At 31.6% G+C, this 19919-nt stretch overlaps 1 protein-coding gene across 3 annotated transcripts in view; it reads right to left on the reverse strand.

Moving 5' to 3' along the window:
* LOC120415771 (unconventional myosin-Va) overlaps positions 1–19919 on the reverse strand; it is a 49396-nt gene that overhangs the window by 2448 nt on the left and 27029 nt on the right. Inside the window, exons 2-8 of one of the 3 annotated variants that reach the window (XM_039577389.2) lie at positions 14823–16122; positions 14208–14761; positions 14074–14094; positions 13858–13971; positions 6389–6825; positions 5363–6327; positions 57–1167 (exon numbers count right to left, since the gene is read on the reverse strand). In XM_039577389.2, the coding sequence (XP_039433323.1) occupies positions 57–1167; positions 5363–6327; positions 6389–6825; positions 13858–13971; positions 14074–14094; positions 14208–14761; positions 14823–16122 (4502 nt within the window). Of the gene's footprint in view, positions 1–56; positions 1168–5077; positions 6328–6388; positions 6826–13857; positions 13972–14073; positions 14095–14207; positions 14762–14822; positions 16123–19919 lie in introns of all 3 variants that reach the window. The other 2 variants (XM_039577387.2, XM_039577388.2) reach the window with 2 other exon arrangements.

Raw genomic sequence — 19919 nt, forward strand, 5'->3', positions numbered from 1 at the left:
AAAGGAAGTTATTCGCTTGTCAAAAGATCGCAAAACGTTTCAAACCAGAGACTTACGTGAGTGTATTGACTAGCCACATGACCCGGATCTCGGCCGGGTTCGGTGCCTTGAACAGTCGCTTGATCATCTGCACAAACCGCGTCAGCAGCGAGCGCACGTGCTGATCCGTGTTGACCAAATCGGTGTACCGAATACACATAAACACAACGTAGGCCGGCAAGCTCGTCACAAGCGTAACAGCAACGCGCGGCTTCAAATCGGTCACCAACCGCTGAATGATCTTCGTTTCATCCTCGTGGCGATACTTCAGAATACCCTGGTTCGACTGAGCCTTCTTCTTGACCGTCACCATGTTCTGGAACTCTTCGTTCATCAGTATCGAATCGTTCAACCCGTGATCCCTCAACCGATTCGACAAAATGTGGTTCTTCTTGGTCAGCTCGTTGATCTTCACCAGCAGTTCGTTGATCTGTTCCTGCAACTCAACGTACGCCGCCGTCGACTTCTTCAACTCATGCCTCAGGTACTGCTCGTTCAACCTGAGCGTCTCCACGTCCGCATTCTCCGTGTTCTCAAGTCTGCTCTGCAGTATACTCTGCAAATCGCCCACTTCCTTCCGCAAAGCCTCAAACAACTTGTTGTTCTCCACCAGCGTTTCGTTGTTCGCTTCCATCATGGCACTCAACTCCGCCTCCAGCTGTCTATTGACCAGTTTCTGCGCCTGGAACGCCTCCATCAGCTCGCCCTCGTCATGAATCCTGCTCATGCTGCTATCGCCATTATTATTCCCCCTCGACTGACCAAGCGTCCTCAAGCTCTGACTCTGCTGCGCCAGCACCGCCTTCAGCGAGATGCACTCCTCCCGGCGACGCTTCAACTCCTCCTGAAGTGCCAGATATTGCGCCTCCATTTCGCGCTCCTCAACGCCACGCTTAATACTGTTCCGAAGCAAATTGTAGTCCTGCCGCAGCTTCTCGATCTCGACCTCCAGCTCGGAAGCCCGGATCGAGTCCTCCGTGCTGAGCGAGGAACTCTTGCGGAACCGGGCCACCTCCTTGCGCAGCTGGTCGCTCTTGTCCTTTTCCTGCTCGAACAGCTTGCGCATCTTCAGGATGATGGCGGTCTGGTCCTTCTCCGGCGTTTCGGTGGTGTTTGGCGTGGAGTGGTCTGCGGGAGGAAATTCGGGGTTAGTTTGGGCCTAAACTAGGGAGGGAATGTTAGGGTAATGTTAGTGGTAGAATCGTAGAATACGTCACACAAGTTTATCAACGGGGTATTAGGTTGAACGGAAACCACAATTTTAATAACCGGGAATGTTAGCAGATGAACTTCAAACAATTCCACCTCAGGATCCTAGGACTGCAAGTCCTTGTTTAGTGACTGGAACAAAAACAAAAGAATATTTATACCACAACCTGGAAGCGTCTGATTAAAATAAAGTAGATATTTAAGCTAATACGGAGCTCCGAAGGAGCGCTTGCGAATTTTGTAAAAAAATATTAAAATATTTCAAATTGTTATAAGATACTAATAATTTTAAATTCTTAAGTACCTAAATTAAATTTTGAAATTTTAAAAATGCTTTAAATTTAAAAACAGTTTTCTTTAAGTTCCATAAATTCTGCAAATTAAAAAAAATATATATATTCTTATTATTTTTAAATCTTTCAATTCTTCAGATTCTGAAATTTTTTAAAATTCTTAAAATATAATTCTTCAAATTTCGAATATTCTTAAAATCTGTCAAAAATTGTTGTAATTCTTATATATATTATTTTTTTAAACTTGCACATTTTTAAGACCTAAAATTGTTTTATAAAAAAAAAACGATTAAAACATTCAAAATATATTTAAAAAAAAAACAGAAGATAAAAAAATTAACGAGTTCAAAAATCATTAATTTAAAAATACTCTTAAATTATCTAAAATCTTATTTTTTCTATCGGATATTCAATTTTTTTTAATTTTTCAATAATTAAATTTTTTGCTGAAAATTCGATTTTTTTTATTTTTAGACTTTTTAAACTTTAAAAGGTTCTAAAATAGTTTTTAATTCCTAAAAAAATATATTTTTTCAATTCGTCAGATTTCTGTAAATTCTTAAAATTTCATAAAATTCATAAAGATCTTAAAAATCATAAAATTCTTAAGAATCTTTACATTCTAAAAAAAACATGTTTTTTTCGAATTCATTAAACTCTATTTTTTAATTTCTTCTAAATGTTAAAATTCTTCAATTCAATTTTCAATCCGTTTTTATTTGTGAATAATTAAGTTGCAATGAGTCCATTTAAGTACGTAACAGAGTTTTGGTGTTCATTTCAGCTGTGTTTTACATCGTAGTTCAATCGACATTATTACTTATAACTAAACTATTGAATAGACAAATTTTTAAAAATTGTGAAAATTCTAAACATTTTAAACACTTTAAATATTCTTAATTTTTTTATTCTTATGATTCTTAAAATTTCTAAAATTCTTGAAATCTTTCAAATTCTTAATAATTTGAAAATTCTTAAAATTCTTAAAATTTTTAAAATTCTTAAAATTTTTAAAACTCTTAAAATTCTTAAATTTTTTAAAATTATTAAAATTCTTAAAATTCTTAAAATTTTCAAAATTCTTAAAAATCTTAAAATTCTCAAAATTCTTAAAATTCTTAAAATTCTAAAAATTCTTAAAATTCTAAAAATTCTAAAAATTCTAAAAATTCTTAAAATTCTAAAAATTCTAAAAATTCTAAAAATTCTAAAAATTCTAAAAATTCTAAAAATTCTAAAAATTCTAAAATTCTAAAAATTCTAAAAATTCTAAAAATTCTAAAAATTCTAAAAATTCTTAAAATTCTTAAAATTCTTAAAATTCTTAAAATTCATAAAATTATTAAAATTATTAAAATTCTAAAAATTCTAAAAATTCTTAAAATTCTTAAAATTTTAAAAATTCTAAAAATTGTTGAAACTCTTAAAATTCTTAAAATTCTTAAAATTCTTAAAACTCTTAAAGTTCTTAAAGTTCTTAAAACTATTAAAATTCTTAAATTACTTAAATTTCTTAAAATTCCTAAAATTCTTAAAATTCTTAAAATTCTTAAAATTCTTAAAACTCTTAAAATTCTTAAAATTCTTAAAATTCTTAAAATTCTTAAAATTCTTAAAATTCTTAAAATTCTTAAAATTCTTAAAATTCTTAAAATTCTTAAAATTCTTAAAATTCTCAAAATTCTTAAAATTCTTAAAATTCTTAAAATTCTTAAAATTCTTAAAATTCTTAAAATTCTTAAAATTCTTAAAATTCTTAAAATTCTTAAAATTCTTAAAATTCTTAAAATTCTTAAAATTCTTAAAATTCTTAAAATTCTTAAAATTCTTAAAATTCTTAAAATTCTTAAAATTCTTAAAATTCTTAAAATTCTTAAAATTTTTAAAATTCTTAAAATTCTGAAAATTCTGAAAATTCTTAAAATTCTTAAAATTCTTAAAATTCATAAAATTATTAAAATTATTAAAATTCTTAAAATTCTTAAAATTCTTAAAATTCTTAAAATTCTTAAAATTCTTAAAATTCTTAAAATTCTTAAAATTCTTAAAATTCTTAAAATTCTTAAAATTCTTAAAATTCTTAAAATTCTTAAAATTCTTAAAATTCTTAAATTTCTTAAAATTCCTAAAATTCTTAAAATTCTTAAAATTCTTAAAATTCTTAAAATTCTTAGAATTCTTAAATTCTTAAAATTTTTAAAATTCTTAAAATTCTTAGAATTCTTAAAATTCTTAAAATTCTTAAAATTTATAAAATTCTTAAAATTCTTAAAATTCTTAAAATTCGTAAGATTCTTAAAATTCTTAAAATTTTTAAAATTCTAAATTTTTTTAAAATTCTTAAAATTCTTAAAAATTTTAAAATTTCTAAAATTCTTACAATTCTTAAAATTTTAAATTTTTTAAAAATTCCTGAAATTTTTAAAATTCTTGAAATTTGTCAAATGCCTATACTGCCGTTCTACGCATAATTGTCCCATGTTCAAAAAAGTGCAACTGAGAAAAACGCTATAGAAATTTTTCGACCGATTTCTGTGTTTCTACGCATAATTATCCCGTGGGTTCCTATCCGTCCTATGTGTCCCCAATCGCCCCAGTTTGTAGTTTATCACTCTTACTTATGATTCTCTTGCTATACAATAGGTAAACAAGGCATAATGCTTCGTTAAACTAATGATTCTATGAGCGAAAATACTTGGTGGGACAATTATGCGTACAAGTGTAACGATGGGACAAACATACATAGTACTAGATTTTATGTGTTTTTCTAAAAGTATACGACAAACAAAACTTAAAAATGTCAAAAAGTCAAAATCGTCCAAAAATGACATGGGACAATTATGCGTAGAACGGCAGTATAATTCTTAAAATTCTTGAAATTCTTCAAATGCTTATAATTCTTTTTTTTTTTAATTTTTTGAAATTATTTAAATTTGTAATATTGTTTTAATTCTTAAAAATTATTATATTTATTAAAATTCTTGATTTTTTTAAATAAATGTTGAAATAAAAATTCATTAAACTTTATTTTTTAATTATCAAAAATCTTGAAATTATTTAAATTTTTATTTTTATTTTAAATTCTTGAGTTTTTTTAAACCCTTAAACTTCTTGAATTATTAAAATTATTGCAATTCTCAAAATTATTAAAATTGTTAACATTTCAAAAAATCCTTGAAAAATATTCAGATTTCTGAAATTTTTAAAATTTTAAAAATTTATCTTAAAACTTTTGTGATTCTTATAATTATTTAATTTTTAATTGTGTGATTTAATATTTTTGAGTTCCTGAATATTTAAATTTCAGAATTATTTTTTTAGTTGCTTCCTCTCTTAGGTCCTTTTTTAAAGCTGTTCTCAACCCCAATTTTTGAGAGGTGCGTACTGCGCCTAAGAATGCACTCAGCAGAAACTATACTTTGTTGAAGGGTCAAAAGAATTGTTTAAGGAAAAAGAAAACACACACAAACACGCCAACTCCAAGATATTAGTCCGATTAGTGGCACGCAAATCCCGACCAACCACACCGCTCCTACCTTGCAACATACTGAAGGACTCCGGTGGTGTCCGGAACAAGCGATCGTAATCGCTCATGGACACTCTACCCTTGGCGGCGGACGCTTCGGTGGAAGCTCTTTGACTAGAAATGTGGTTACCTATCGATGGGGTACCACCAATACTGCTGCTGCTGGTACTGCTCACGCTACTACTACCGGTAACGGGGGGAGGAGCAACGGACACACTGGTCCGGGGGCCACCCAACAACGGCGGAACGGCACTAACATTACCACTAACCAACTTGAGGTTGTTGTTTATTTCACCTTCGTAGGACAGCGGCGAGGGCCGAATCTCCAGCGTGTTTTTGCCCGAGTTGTACCCGTAGTCCTCCTCGTTGGTGCTGGACGCGTTGCTCACCGATCGCGAGTGCGTCTTCAGGTCGTGATTGTTGGTGATCATGTGCTGCAGGCGACGCAGTTCGTGCCTCAGCGCATTGTTTTCACCCTCCAGTTGATCTTTGTCCTTGACCATGCGCTGGTAGGCCGCGTGAATCTCGTTGGTGTCCGCTTGGGAGAGTAGCCGATCCCGCTCGATCTTGGTCACGTTGTTGATCTCGTTAACCTGATCGCGCATTTTGGCCAGGTCTTGTTCCATCTGGGCACGTTCCTTCATCCGTTCTTCTTCCTCTTTTTGCTTTTCCTCCAGCAAGATCATCTTTTCGTCACGCTCGTTCTCGAGCTGCTTGATCACGATCAGCAACTTTTCGTCCTTCTGCTCCAGCTGCAACTTCAGCGCCTTCAGCTCGTTCTGCATCCGCCTCGTTTCGTCCAACTTTTGTCGCATTTCTGGAATTTCCGCGTTCTGCTTCTTCAAAACAGCACTCTCCTTCGACAGCGTATCGTAACGCTGCTGCAGTTCGATGATCTTGTTCTCCAAACCCTTGTACATCTTCTGGATGTGGGAGATCGTGCGAGCTTCTGCCTTCAAGCGTTTGTAGAGACGACGAGCCAAGAAACGCCGCACGGTCGCCTGACACTTGATGATACTGGCCAAATGCTTCTGAGCTCGTTGACGAGCCAAATAACCGCGGCAAAGCCGTTGAATCTGTATGGCCTTGTAGTTGTCCAACGCCAGCTTGAACTTCCTCCGGGCAAGCATCCCACGAGCGTAGGTTTGCAGTCCCAGAACCGTTTTGCGAGTCCTCTGGTACTTGGTCCGTTGTAACCAACCTCGCATGTAGCGCTGGATCTTGATCGCTGCCCGATTCTTTCGCAGATTGTCCGCTTTCCTGCAATGAAACCACAATTAGTACTGAGTTCTGAACCCTTCCTCAAACATCTAAAACGCACTTTCTCGCCAACATCCCCCGGACGTGCCGCTGCAACCCCAGAGCCGTCCGCTTGAGCCGCAAATATTTGTTCCTGCAGATAAACCGCCTTATCAGCGACTGCACCAGAATGATGTGCTTCTTGCGGACGTCACTGCGCAGCTGCTCCAGGTACGCGACCTGCCCAGCGCGGAAGAAAATCTGCGTGTTGCCCAGCCGGTACTTGTCCGAGTCGGTCAGCCAGTTGCGCACAATGTTCGTGCAGGTGGCCTTCACGTTCCAGTCCACGATCTGGACGCGCTTGCACAGCAACCGGTAGCGCTCGTAAAAGTCCTCGTACGTCCAGCGCGACGGGAAGCCGGCCGCCGAGATGCGGACCGTCTCGAGCACGCCACACGCCCGCAGCTGCTGCACGATCTTGGGCGGCTCCCACTTGAAAGCGGCCTTGTCCTCGTTGGGCTGGAAGTGGAGTTAGTGGAGGTTTGAGTTGAAATTGAGCAACACCAAATTTTTAATTAAATATACTTTATTGAATCTTTTTTATAATAATTACATCTGATTAACATAATAAGTGGTCAGCTGTGGCTCTTCAGCTTTAGTTTGCTTTTCGTGATTTAAACACTGTTCATTTTTATAACTAAAGCATATGATTTATCATTTTTGTAACACTGGTACAATGAGGAAAAAAAATGTTAAGAAAACATAACCTATCTCGAGACCAGGGTTGCCAGATCTTCAATGTTTTAGGCTCGTTGGAAAGGTCTTTTGATAACCTAACCAACGATGGGTCGGATGATAGACCCGGACATAGTTTACATACATTTAAGTGAGATCCGGATATATGTGAAAACACATTTTTATACATAACTTTTGAACTACTTATCGAAACTTCAATCTGTATAAAACTCGATCTATGGGACCCTAAACCAAGTCGAATGCAACAGGTTTGGGTCAAATCGGTTCAGCCAGTGCCGAGAAACACGGAAAGGGTCACGAAAAGATTTTTCTTAAGCGGTACGCAGCTGAAAAGTAACAGAAACGGAAAGATTCCGTTTGACGTTTCTTCGCGCGGTGCTTGTTTGTTATATGTTTTGATGAAAAAATCAAAGAATTGTAATTTTCCTTTTTGAATGCGACTGATAATTACAAATGTTTTAATAATTTTGTATTGGATATAATAATATTTAAAATTCCCGCCGAATCTCAAAATGCAGAATAATGAAATTAAAAGGACAGATTTAGTTTTTTGGTCGAAATGGAGTAAAAAGAAAGAAGTTGTCTTTGTAGATGTCGGCCATCGTGTCACCAACTATTTATTGCTAGTACCAACCAGCTACCTCTGGATTACGAGTCCCCTGCGCTGTCCGATTGATCCACACTCGCGGGACCAAAATGAAGTAAATCAGAGTGAAATTAAACTTGACAATGATCATACAAATATCTATGTTCTTACTGAAAATACAATAATAATCTGAATTTTTTAAATCCAACAAAACAACAAATAGAAAAATATGAAAAAAACAAACATTTCAGAAATGTCAAATTACTGTTTTTTTTTAAATAATAAAGAAAATTTCAACAAAATTCTGAAATTTGGAAATTCAAAATTCAAAATATGCACTATGCAGAATGGAATAATAATTTTAATATTTTTTTTTATAAATTCAATAGCTCAAAATATTCAAATTCTAAACGAATGTACAAGTCGAAATTTCAAAAGTTTAAAAAATCGGAAATATAGAAATTCGTAAATACAAATTTACGAAAACCTCGAAAACTATATTTCTTCCAAAATTAAAAAAAAATCTAGAACGTAAAATTAAGAATTTAGAAATTTAAGAAATTTAAGAATTTAGGAATTTAAAAATTTAAGAATTCAAAAATTTAAGAATTTAAGAATTAAAAATTTAAGAATTTAGGAATTTAAGAATTTAAGAATTTAAGAATTTAAGAATATAAGAATTTAAGAATTTAAGAATTTAAGAATTTAAGAATTTAAGAATTTAAGAATTTTAGAATTTAAGAATTTAAGAATTTAAGAATTTAAGAATTTAAAAATTTAAGAATTTAAGAATTTAAGAATTTAAGAATTTAAGAATTTAAGAATTTAAGAATTTAAGAATTTAAGAATTTAAGAATTTAAGAATTTAAGAATTTAAGAATTTAAGAATTTAAGAATTTAAGAATTTAAGAATTTAAGAATTTAAGAATTTAAGAATTTAAGAATTTAAGAATTTAAGAATTTAAGAATTTAAGAATTTAAGAATTTAAGAATTTAAGAATTTAAGAATTTAAGAATTTAAGAATTTAAGAATTTAAGAATTTAAGAATTTAAGAATTTAAGAATTTAAGAATTTAAGAATTTAAGAATTTAAGAATTTAAGAATTTAAGAATTTAAGAATTTAAGAATTTAAGAATTTAAGAATTTAAGAATTTAAGAATTTAAGAATTTAAGAATTTAAGAATTTAAGAATTTAAGAATTTAAGAATTTAAGAATTTAAGAATTTAAGAATTTAAGAATTTAAGAATTTAAGAATTTAAGAATTTAAGAATTTAAGAATTTAAGAATTTAAGAATTTAAGAATTTAAGAATTTAAGAATTTAAGAATTTAAGAATTTAAGAATTTAAGAATTTAAGAATTTAAGAATTTAAGAATTTAAGAATTTAAGAATTTAAGAATTTAAGAATTTAAGAATTTAAGAATTTAAGAATTTAAGAATTTAAGAATTTAAGAATTTAAGAATTTAAGAATTTAAGAATTTAAGAATTTAAGAATTTAAGAATTTAAGAATTTAAGAATTTAAGAATTTAAGAATTTAAGAATTTAAGAATTTAAGAATTTAAGAATTTAAGAATTTAAGAATTTAAGAATTTAAGAATTTAAGAATTTAAGAATTTAAGAATTTAAGAATTTAAGAATTTAAGAATTTAAGAATTTAAGAATTTAAGAATTTAAGAATTTAAGAATTTAAGAATTTAAGAATTTAAGAATTTAAGAATTTAAGAATTTAAGAATTTAAGAATTTAAGAATTTAAGAATTTAAGAATTTAAGAATTTAAGAATTTAAGAATTTAAGAATTTAAGAATTTAAGAATTTAAGAATTTAAGAATTTAAGAATTTAAGAATTTAAGAATTTAAGAATTTAAGAATTTAAGAATTTAAGAATTTAAGAATTTAAGAATTTAAGAATTTAAGAATTTAAGAATTTAAGAATTTAAGAATTTAAGAATTTAAGAATTTAAGAATTTAAGAATTTAAGAATTTAAGAATTTAAGAATTTAAGAATTTAAGAATTTAAGAATTTAAGAATTTAAGAATTTAAGAATTTAAGAATTTAAGAATTTAAGAATTTAAGAATTTAAGAATTTAAGAATTTAAGAATTTAAGAATTTAAGAATTTAAGAATTTAAGAATTTAAGAATTTAAGAATTTAAGAATTTAAGAATTTAAGAATTTAAGAATTTAAGAATTTAAGAATTTAAGAATTTAAGAATTTAAGAATTTAAGAATTTAAGAATTTAAGAATTTAAGAATTTAAGAATTTAAGAATTTAAGAATTTAAGAATTTAAGAATTTAAGAATTTAAGAATTTAAGAATTTAAGAATTTAAGAATTTAAGAATTTAAGAATTTAAGAATTTAAGAATTTAAGAATTTAAGAATTTAAGAATTTAAGAATTTAAGAATTTAAGAATTTAAGAATTTAAGAATTTAAGAATTTAAGAATTTAAGAATTTAAGAATTTAAGAATTTAAGAATTTAAGAATTTAAGAATTTAAGAATTTAAGAATTTAAGAATTTAAGAATTTAAGAATTTAAGAATTTAAGAATTTAAGAATTTAAGAATTTAAGAATTTAAGAATTTAAGAATTTAAGAATTTAAGAATTTAAGAATTTAAGAATTTAAGAATTTAAGAATTTAAGAATTTAAGAATTTAAGAATTTAAGAATTTAAGAATTTAAGAATTTAAGAATTTAAGAATTTAAGAATTTAAGAATTTAAGAATTTAAGAATTTAAGAATTTAAGAATTTAAGAATTTAAGAATTTAAGAATTTAAGAATTTAAGAATTTAAGAATTTAAGAATTTAAGAATTTAAGAATTTAAGAATTTAAGAATTTAAGAATTTAAGAATTTAAGAATTTAAGAATTTAAGAATTTAAGAATTTAAGAATTTAAGAATTTAAGAATTTAAGAATTTAAGAATTTAAGAATTTAAGAATTTAAGAATTTAAGAATTTAAGAATTTAAGAATTTAAGAATTTAAGAATTTAAGAATTTAAGAATTTAAGAATTTAAGAATTTAAGAATTTAAGAATTTAAGAATTTAAGAATTTAAGAATTTAAGAATTTAAGAATTTAAGAATTTAAGAATTTAAGAATTTAAGAATTTAAGAATTTAAGAATTTAAGAATTTAAGAATTTAAGAATTTAAGAATTTAAGAATTTAAGAATTTAAGAATTTAAGAATTTAAGAATTTAAGAATTTAAGAATTTAAGAATTTAAGAATTTAAGAATTTAAGAATTTAAGAATTTAAGAATTTAAGAATTTAAGAATTTAAGAATTTAAGAATTTAAGAATTTAAGAATTTAAGAATTTAAGAATTTAAGAATTTAAGAATTTAAGAATTTAAGAATTTAAGAATTTAAGAATTTAAGAATTTAAGAATTTAAGAATTTAAGAATTTAAGAATTTAAGAATTTAAGAATTTAAGAATTTAAGAATTTAAGAATTTAAGAATTTAAGAATTTAAGAATTTAAGAATTTAAGAATTTAAGAATTTAAGAATTTAAGAATTTAAGAATTTAAGAATTTAAGAATTTAAGAATTTAAGAATTTAAGAATTTAAGAATTTAAGAATTTAAGAATTTAAGAATTTAAGAATTTAAGAATTTAAGAATTTAAGAATTTAAGAATTTAAGAATTTAAGAATTTAAGAATTTAAGAATTTAAGAATTTAAGAATTTAAGAATTTAAGAATTTAAGAATTTAAGAATTTAAGAATTTAAGAATTTAAGAATTTAAGAATTTAAGAATTTAAGAATTTAAGAATTTAAGAATTTAAGAATTTAAGAATTTAAGAATTTAAGAATTTAAGAATTTAAGAATTTAAGAATTTAAGAATTTAAGAATTTAAGAATTTAAGAATTTAAGAATTTAAGAATTTAAGAATTTAAGAATTTAAGAATTTAAGAATTTAAGAATTTAAGAATTTAAGAATTTAAGAATTTAAGAATTTAAGAATTTAAGAATTTAAGAATTTAAGAATTTAAGAATTTAAGAATTTAAGAATTTAAGAATTTAAGAATTTAAGAATTTAAGAATTTAAGAATTTAAGAATTTAAGAATTTAAGAATTTAAGAATTTAAGAATTTAAGAATTTAAGAATTTAAGAATTTAAGAATTTAAGAATTTAAGAATTTAAGAATTTAAGAATTTAAGAATTTAAGAATTTAAGAATTTAAGAATTTAAGAATTTAAGAATTTAAGAATTTAAGAATTTAAGAATTTAAGAATTTAAGAATTTAAGAATTTAAGAATTTAAGAATTTAAGAATTTAAGAATTTAAGAATTTAAGAATTTAAGAATTTAAGAATTTAAGAATTTAAGAATTTAAGAATTTAAGAATTTAAGAATTTAAGAATTTAAGAATTTAAGAATTTAAGAATTTAAGAATTTAAGAATTTAAGAATTTAAGAATTTAAGAATTTAAGAATTTAAGAATTTAAGAATTTAAGAATTTAAGAATTTAAGAATTTAAGAATTTAAGAATTTAAGAATTTAAGAATTTAAGAATTTAAGAATTTAAGAATTTAAGAATTTAAGAATTTAAGAATTTAAGAATTTAAGAATTTAAGAATTTAAGAATTTAAGAATTTAAGAATTTAAGAATTTAAGAATTTAAGAATTTAAGAATTTAAGAATTTAAGAATTTAAGAATTTAAGAATTTAAGAATTTAAGAATTTAAGAATTTAAGAATTTAAGAATTTAAGAATTTAAGAATTTAAGAATTTAAGAATTTAAGAATTTAAGAATTTAAGAATTTAAGAATTTAAGAATTTAAGAATTTAAGAATTTAAGAATTTAAGAATTTAAGAATTTAAGAATTTAAGAATTTAAGAATTTAAGAATTTAAGAATTTAAGAATTTAAGAATTTAAGAATTTAAGAATTTAAGAATTTAAGAATTTAAGAATTTAAGAATTTAAGAATTTAAGAATTTAAGAATTTAAGAATTTAAGTATTTAAGAATTTAAGAATTTAAGAATTTAAGAATTTAAGAATTTAAGAATTTAAGAATTTAAGAATTTAAGAATTTAAGAATTTAAGAATTTAAGAATTTAAGAATTTAAGAATTTAAGAATTTAAGAATTTAAGAATTTAAGAATTTAAGAATTTAAGAATTTAAGAATTTAAGAATTTAAGAATTTAAGAATTTAAGAATTTAAGAATTTAAGAATTTAAGAATTTAAGAATTTAAGAATTTAAGAATTTAAGAATTTAAGAATTTAAGAATTTAAGAATTTAAGAGTTTGAGAATTTAAGAATTCAAGAAAAAAATTAAGCATTTGTACCAGCCTTATTTTATAATTTCCAAAATTTCTAACTTCCTAATTTCCTAATTTCCTTGTTTCCTTATTTCATTATTTCCTAACTTTCTTATTTTCTTTATTTTACTAATTTGCTAATATCATAATTTCCAAATTTCCTTATTCCCTGATTTCCTAGTTTCCTAATTTTTTAATTTCCTTATTTCAGAATTACGTAATTTTTTAATTTCCTTATTTCATAATTACATAATTTTTTAATTTTAGTTTTTCTAGTTTTAGACTTTAAGAATTTCTAATTTTCTGTTTTTTTGAAAGAAATTTTCAATTATTGATTTCTTAATTTTGTTTATAATTGTTGTTTAAAGTTTTTGAATATTTTTTTTTTAATCTATTTAATTTTAACTTTTGAATATTTTCAATCTTTTTATTTTTTCCTCGAAAGAACCTCAAGCGCGCACACCGTCAATCGCGCTCATACCGAACTGTCAACTTTTCTTGGGGGGGTCACGAAAAGAACACGCAACATTTCTTGACCGCGTTCCTTCCGATCAGCATACCGTACTAAAACTATAGGACTGAATTGAAAATATGAATGCAAATTAAATTATGTTTGAATTGAGACCATCCTGAAATTGAATTGAAACTGAACTCATTCTTCGCTAAACCCGGATTGAAACATAGCGAAAACTGAATTCAAAGTGAATTAACTAAAAGTGGATTGAAATAGAATTGAATCAATTTTAAAACTGATCTAAAATTAAACTGAAATCAAATAATACAGCAATTTCTTCTTAAAAGAGTCTAAACTGCAACAAAAAATCTCCGATCGGGCTCAAAATTGATAAGGAGCTCTAAGTGAACTTAAACTAAATCTTAATCAAAGTTGAGCTTACAAAGAAGTGAAGTAAGTAGAAAATAACTTAAAAAATCTCACCTTAATGCACCGCACGTAGTGTGGTGTGGTGTTGTGCAGCGTCGTAATCAGCAGGGTCAAACTCTCCCGGAACTGCGAACCGACGGTCTTGCGCTGTTGCTTCTGGGTCATCGGCTGCGGGCGGGAAGAAATCCGATTAGAACGACGCCAATTTGGTCAAACACGAAAACGAGCAATAGTAAAACAAACAGGTGCGGAAAGTGGAACAATACGAACCTTTCGTCGTCTATCTGCAGGCTGCAAGAGGGCGTTGGACACGTAACAAGTACAGAAGCGTGAGAAGAGAGGGGGACAAACACATTAGCGAAACGAGTACGCATCACAACAGGACAGCGGGGCGTCGGTCTTACCTGACTCTTGGCGGCGCTGACGACCAGCTTCACGCCCGGACTCCTCACGTCCGGCGTTTCCGCCGTCTCGTCCTGCGCGGTCATCAGCTTATGGCACAGTTTCATCTCGGACATCCGCAGCACGTTGACCAGCTCCTTCGACACGGTGTCGCGGTTCTTCTCCAGGAAGCCCTGCGACTCGTACTGGACCGTGTCGGAGAAGTGCTTGATGAGGAAGGCGCTCGTGCCGAACCGGGGCTTGTCAAAGTGCTTGTACTTGGTGCACTTTTCCATCAGCTTGCCCACCCAGGACTCGTCCGAGCCGCGTGGCATTCGGCACTCCTCGTCGAGCAGGTCCAGAATGCCCAGCTTCGCTTCGATCAGATCGATGCACGGCTGGTTGTCGTAGAAATCGATCATCTTCCACTCGATGCCCTCCTTCAGGTACTGCTCCTGTTCCAGCTTGAACACGTGCTGGTTGAACTGCTGCTGGAGCTTCTCGTTGGCGTAGTTGATGCAGAACTGCTCGAACGAGTTGATGTCGAACGTTTCGAAGCCGTAGATGTCGAGGACGCCTAGCGGGGAGAATGTCTTCTTTAGTAAAATATTCAGAAAATTAAAAGAATTTCAACTCACCGATGAAGCAGTTTTGCTTCTTTCCACCCGCCAAATTCCGGTTGATTTTCTTCACGATAAACTGGAACATCTCGGCGTACACGTGCTTCGCAAGCGCATCCCGTGAAGCTTCCGACTGGGGTTTGTTCTGCGGAATCAGCACGCTGTCATTGAACGACTCGATCTGGCGCGTCACGAGCCACTTGCGCAGCTCGTCCCGGTTCAGCTTCAGGATGTCGCTGAAGATGTTCAGATGGAGGTCGTCGGACGCAACGCTGCAAGCCTCCTGGTCGACCTCCTGCGTTTGCTTCTTGTACTTGTGGCTAAAGTCGATGTTTCCGAGGTGCAGCACAGCGGCCAGCATCTTCATGATGTCGTTGACCTCGCCATCGTCAAACCCGAGGATCTTCAACGCGTTCATCGTTTCCTTAAACTGGTCCTCGTCCGACACACGCGCAATGTCCGGCGATTGACCCTGGTTCAGGAAGTGAAACTTGTCCTGATGGTCCAACATCAGCTCCGGATATTGCTTTCTCGAGGCGCACAGTTGGTAGAAGATGTGGTAGTTTCGCTCACCTGGAGCCTGAAACACAACCCGAGACTTCTCCAACAGGTACGTCTGCATGGTCCCCCCAGTCAAGGACATCATGGACAAATTGTTAGTAAACAACAACTTGGTAAACTTGCCAAACCTCGAACTGTTGTCATTCCTCGTAGTCTTGGCATTGCCGATCGCCTCCATGATCGGATTGCTGGCCAGTACCTTCTTCTCGATCTGCGTCTCCGATTCGCTACCCCCAACCGCAGCAAAATACCGCATCGCGTACTTCGCCGAAACGGTCTTCCCCGCTCCGGACTCCCCGCTAACAATTATACTAATATCACATTTCTCCCGCTCCAGCTTGGCGTACGCCTCCTCGGCCACCGCAAAGATGTGCGGCTCCAGCTCGCCCATCGAGTGACCCCGGTACGCCCGGATCAGATCCGGCCCGTACAACGGCAGCTCTGCATACGGATTGATCGCCACCAGCACGATGCCGCAGTACGTGTAGATGGCGTGCCGGTCGCAGAACCGAACCTCCAGGTTGTACAGCACGTCCGGTTCGTGCAGGTAGGACAGCGCCGTAAGGTCATTCTGGCCGATCAGGATGGCCGGATTGCGCAGGTGGGGCAGATCGGCGGTCGACTTGACCTGGAGCGTGACCTTCTCGGCGCCCCGGTCCGTCACGAGCTCGAGCGTGCCGGTGTCTTTGCGGTAGTCGGCGAGCACCACCGCACCCTGCCATACCGTCTCCGGGTGGGGGATCCACACGCGGGCGTCCTGAAAGAAGGGGGAAAATATTCACGTTACTACATTGGTACTCGATGTTTTTCAAAACGTTTGAAAATGTATTTGCAAAATTCGATAAAATTATGTTTTTAGAGAAATTGAGCCAGTTGCTTCTTGATTTCGAGTCAGCACCGTTATTCTGACCAATAACGACGCCGTCCTTGCACGAATGCAGATCTCGAGGAAATGAGAAGGACAAATCCACCAATCGATGGGTTGACTTATGTCCCAGCCGAACATTTGCTTGGTTCTACTAAAAAATGGGCTAATTCAACTAAAAAGTTAGTAGACTAGAGATTTATGGGATTAAATTGCTGAAATTGCAAATTCAACTAGTACTTTGTTTTGCATGGTTTAAGAGAAATCTACGAAACAAAAAGCGTAACGCCACCGCGTAAAAAGATGTTGCTCTGTAATAATTTTATAAGCCTGTATTTATTTTCGGAAGCGCTTTTCTTTCAAAAAGTATTTTTATCATGCAAAAATACGAAAAAATCAAAAAAAAAATGTATCTATTTATTACCAAAAAAAAAAAGAAATGTTGTGAAGTACTTTTCTATTTCAAATTCGATTCGGTACAAAAATAAACCGTTTTTTTTAACCCAAAACATTAAAAAACTTTTTTTTCAAAACTATCGTATCTCTGGAACTATTGCTCTACGGTATTTATTTTTTCCGAAAAGTCCTAATCATAACCTACAATTTTTTGATCAGATTTTTTTTCTCAAGATACATACAGCATAATTTCATACGTTTTCATACCCATTTTGTATGACCAGCCCCCAAAATTGTATGGAGACTAAGATTTCTAATAATGCTCGCAAACTTATTGAGGTGAACTATGAGAGTATCGACGAAAACTTTCCAAAAAGTGCTATGTGTCACAAAAAAAATCAACGTAACAAATATTGATTCATCGAAATGTGCTAATTTGCCATCAAATCAGCCGACCAAACATTCGTCAGCCCAATTCTTTTCTTTTTTCAATCGCCAAGTAGTGAATCATCCAATTAGGCAAACGTGTAACATTACCTGGCAGCAGCAACCCCCATTATCGTCATTGAGTTTTGTTTTGTGTACTTAACTGGCCGATAACACCGTGCCGCAGTCACAGGTACAGTTGGTGTTCGTTATTTATTTTGGGGTTTTTCATTGTCAGATTTTTAAAGTTTGTGAAAAGTATTGTGCTTGTTATTCTAGCAAATGCCTTTAAGACTTGTTGAAACACTAGTTTTTTATTTCTCAAAATGTGAATAAAATGCTTTGAATGTAAATGAATAAAAAAATTAATTACTAAACTCGTAGACATTACTGAATTTAGTAGCGATGAGTAATTTTACCTTAAATAATGTGAAACATTGATTCAAAATAGTATATGGGGTCATTCCAGGTCAACTGAGTCGACTTTTGGACTCGACCTTCACCGATTTGGACCAAACTTGGAGGGAACGTTCATCTATTGCTAGTTAACAGAAATCCCAAGTTTGGTGCTGATTGGACCATCCCTCTATGACCCGAATGACCCGTATGTAAACTGCAATTATCTTAAAATTGGTTCTACGATATGTATTTTTTTAATTCATTAGGGTAATTCTCCGCCAACTCACACCTCTTCGATTTCCTTGAAACTTTGCTCTTAGGGGTAATTTTGGTCTCTGATCACTACTACCCTTTTAAATCCTTGAAGAGATAGAAATTTTATGTCAAACAAACTTTTAGGAAAAATGAAACGACCGATTCGATAGCATAGGGTAGCGTAGTCATCAATGAGACACTTTTGGTTTTCAACTTTCAATGATTTTTGTATTTTTTTCATCTGCATTTTTTGATAAGCTTTTTGTTACATTTTCTTTCTGTTAAAGTGTCCTAGCATTGGCCAAAATATGAGATCAATCTGATGTCTACAGCCAGAGTTATTCAACTGTCTCATTGTAGACGCACTTGGCAGGAACAATGAGACAGGTGGGGAACAATGCGACACTCTATAAAAATCAATACTTTTCGAGCTAAACATCATGTTTTTGTGTTGTATTATAGCAAGTGACTTGGCTTGAACATTTTAAAGCAATTTTGCAAACTTGAATCTTTAACTAACAAAAGTTAGACTAAAAAGTATCTAAATATTGTAAAATCCATATATTTATACGCAAAAACTTTATATTTTTGGTAAAATGAAGTTTAAACTCAATGAATATGCCAAAACTTCTTGCAATTCATGTTTTGAGAGATTTACATAGATTTCGAAAAGTTTAACGAAGAAAAATCAAAGTGTCTCATTGTTACCCATGTGCTGAAATGAGTGGGGAACAATGAGACAGCCCTGGATTCTGGGTATATTCTTTGGTCAAACATAATGAAAGGACATTGTGGCCCAACTCATTCCCTATGGGACATTGAAAGAAATCTGAAGAAATATTAGTTTTGGTGTAGATGGCAGCCTACGAGCAAAAAAGTAATTTTTGTGTATAATTTACTTTTACACCCCAGAATCAAACATTTATGAATAATTAGAGCAACACATGTCTCATGGTGAGAAACATTGGAAAGTGATAAACATTGAATAAAGAAGTTGATTAGCGAAAAAATTGTGCACTGTATTCCGCCGGGGAATTGAACCCCGTTCTATCTCATACCGTGAGAACGCATCACCGATCTGCCAACGGAACCAAACCACCGTGCTGAGAGGCGACCTCTTAGAACGTGATCTGTTTCTACTGGGTAATCGTATGACATTTGTTCCATGTCTCCGACGCAACCATAACACCAATTCTTTCGCTCTTCTATTATGTCAATTTCTCTCTCTTTCCAGTGGCTCTCCGAGATCCTTGTGGATCAAGTATATTTTTAGAAGCATTTGTGTCGTTGTTCATTAGGGTCATTGGGTGAATACTGAACACCTCGACCCAAATGCGACGTATAAACGCGGTTGCCTACTTGAACAATGACAACATTTGAGTGGATTAAAGCCACCGGCTTATTTTCGCAGTAATTTTGAGTTTTGACCCAGAAGGAGGGTAACCGTATAAATTAGAGCAACACATGTCTCATGGTGAGAAACATTGGAAAGTGATAAACATTGAATAAAGAAGTTGATTAGCGAAAAAATTGTGCACTGTATTCCGCCGGGGAATTGAACCCCGTTCTATCTCATACCGTGAGAACGCATCACGGAATACAGTGCACAATTTTTTCGCTAATCAACTTCTTTATTCAATGTTTATCACTTTCCAATGTTTCTCACCATGAGACATGTGTTGCTCTAATTTATACGGTTACCCTCCTTCTGGGTCAAAACTCAAAATTACTGCGAAAATAAGCCGGTGGCTTTAATCCACTCAAATGTTGTCATTGTTCAAGTAGGCAACCGCGTTTATACGTCGCATTTGGGTCGAGGTGTTCAGTATTCACCCAATGACCCTAATGAACAACGACACAAATGGTTCTAAAAATATACTTGATCCACAAGGATCTCGGAGAGCCACTGGAAAGAGAGAGAAATTGACATAATAGAAGAGCGAAAGAATTGGTGTTATGGTTGCGTCGGAGACATGGAACAAATGTCATACGATTACCCAGTAGAAACAGATCACGTTCTAAGAGGTCGCCTCTCAGCACGGTGGTTTGGTTCCGTTGGCAGATCGGTGATGCGTTCTCACGGTATGAGATAGAACGGGGTTCAATTCCCCGGCGGAATACAGTGCACAATTTTTTCGCTAATCAACTTCTTTATTCAATGTTTATCACTTTCCAATGTTTCTCACCATGAGACATGTGTTGCTCTAATTTAT

Source organism: Culex pipiens, chromosome 3 (assembly GCF_016801865.2).
Source record: "Culex pipiens pallens isolate TS chromosome 3, TS_CPP_V2, whole genome shotgun sequence".
NCBI lineage: Eukaryota > Metazoa > Arthropoda > Insecta > Diptera > Culicidae > Culex > Culex pipiens.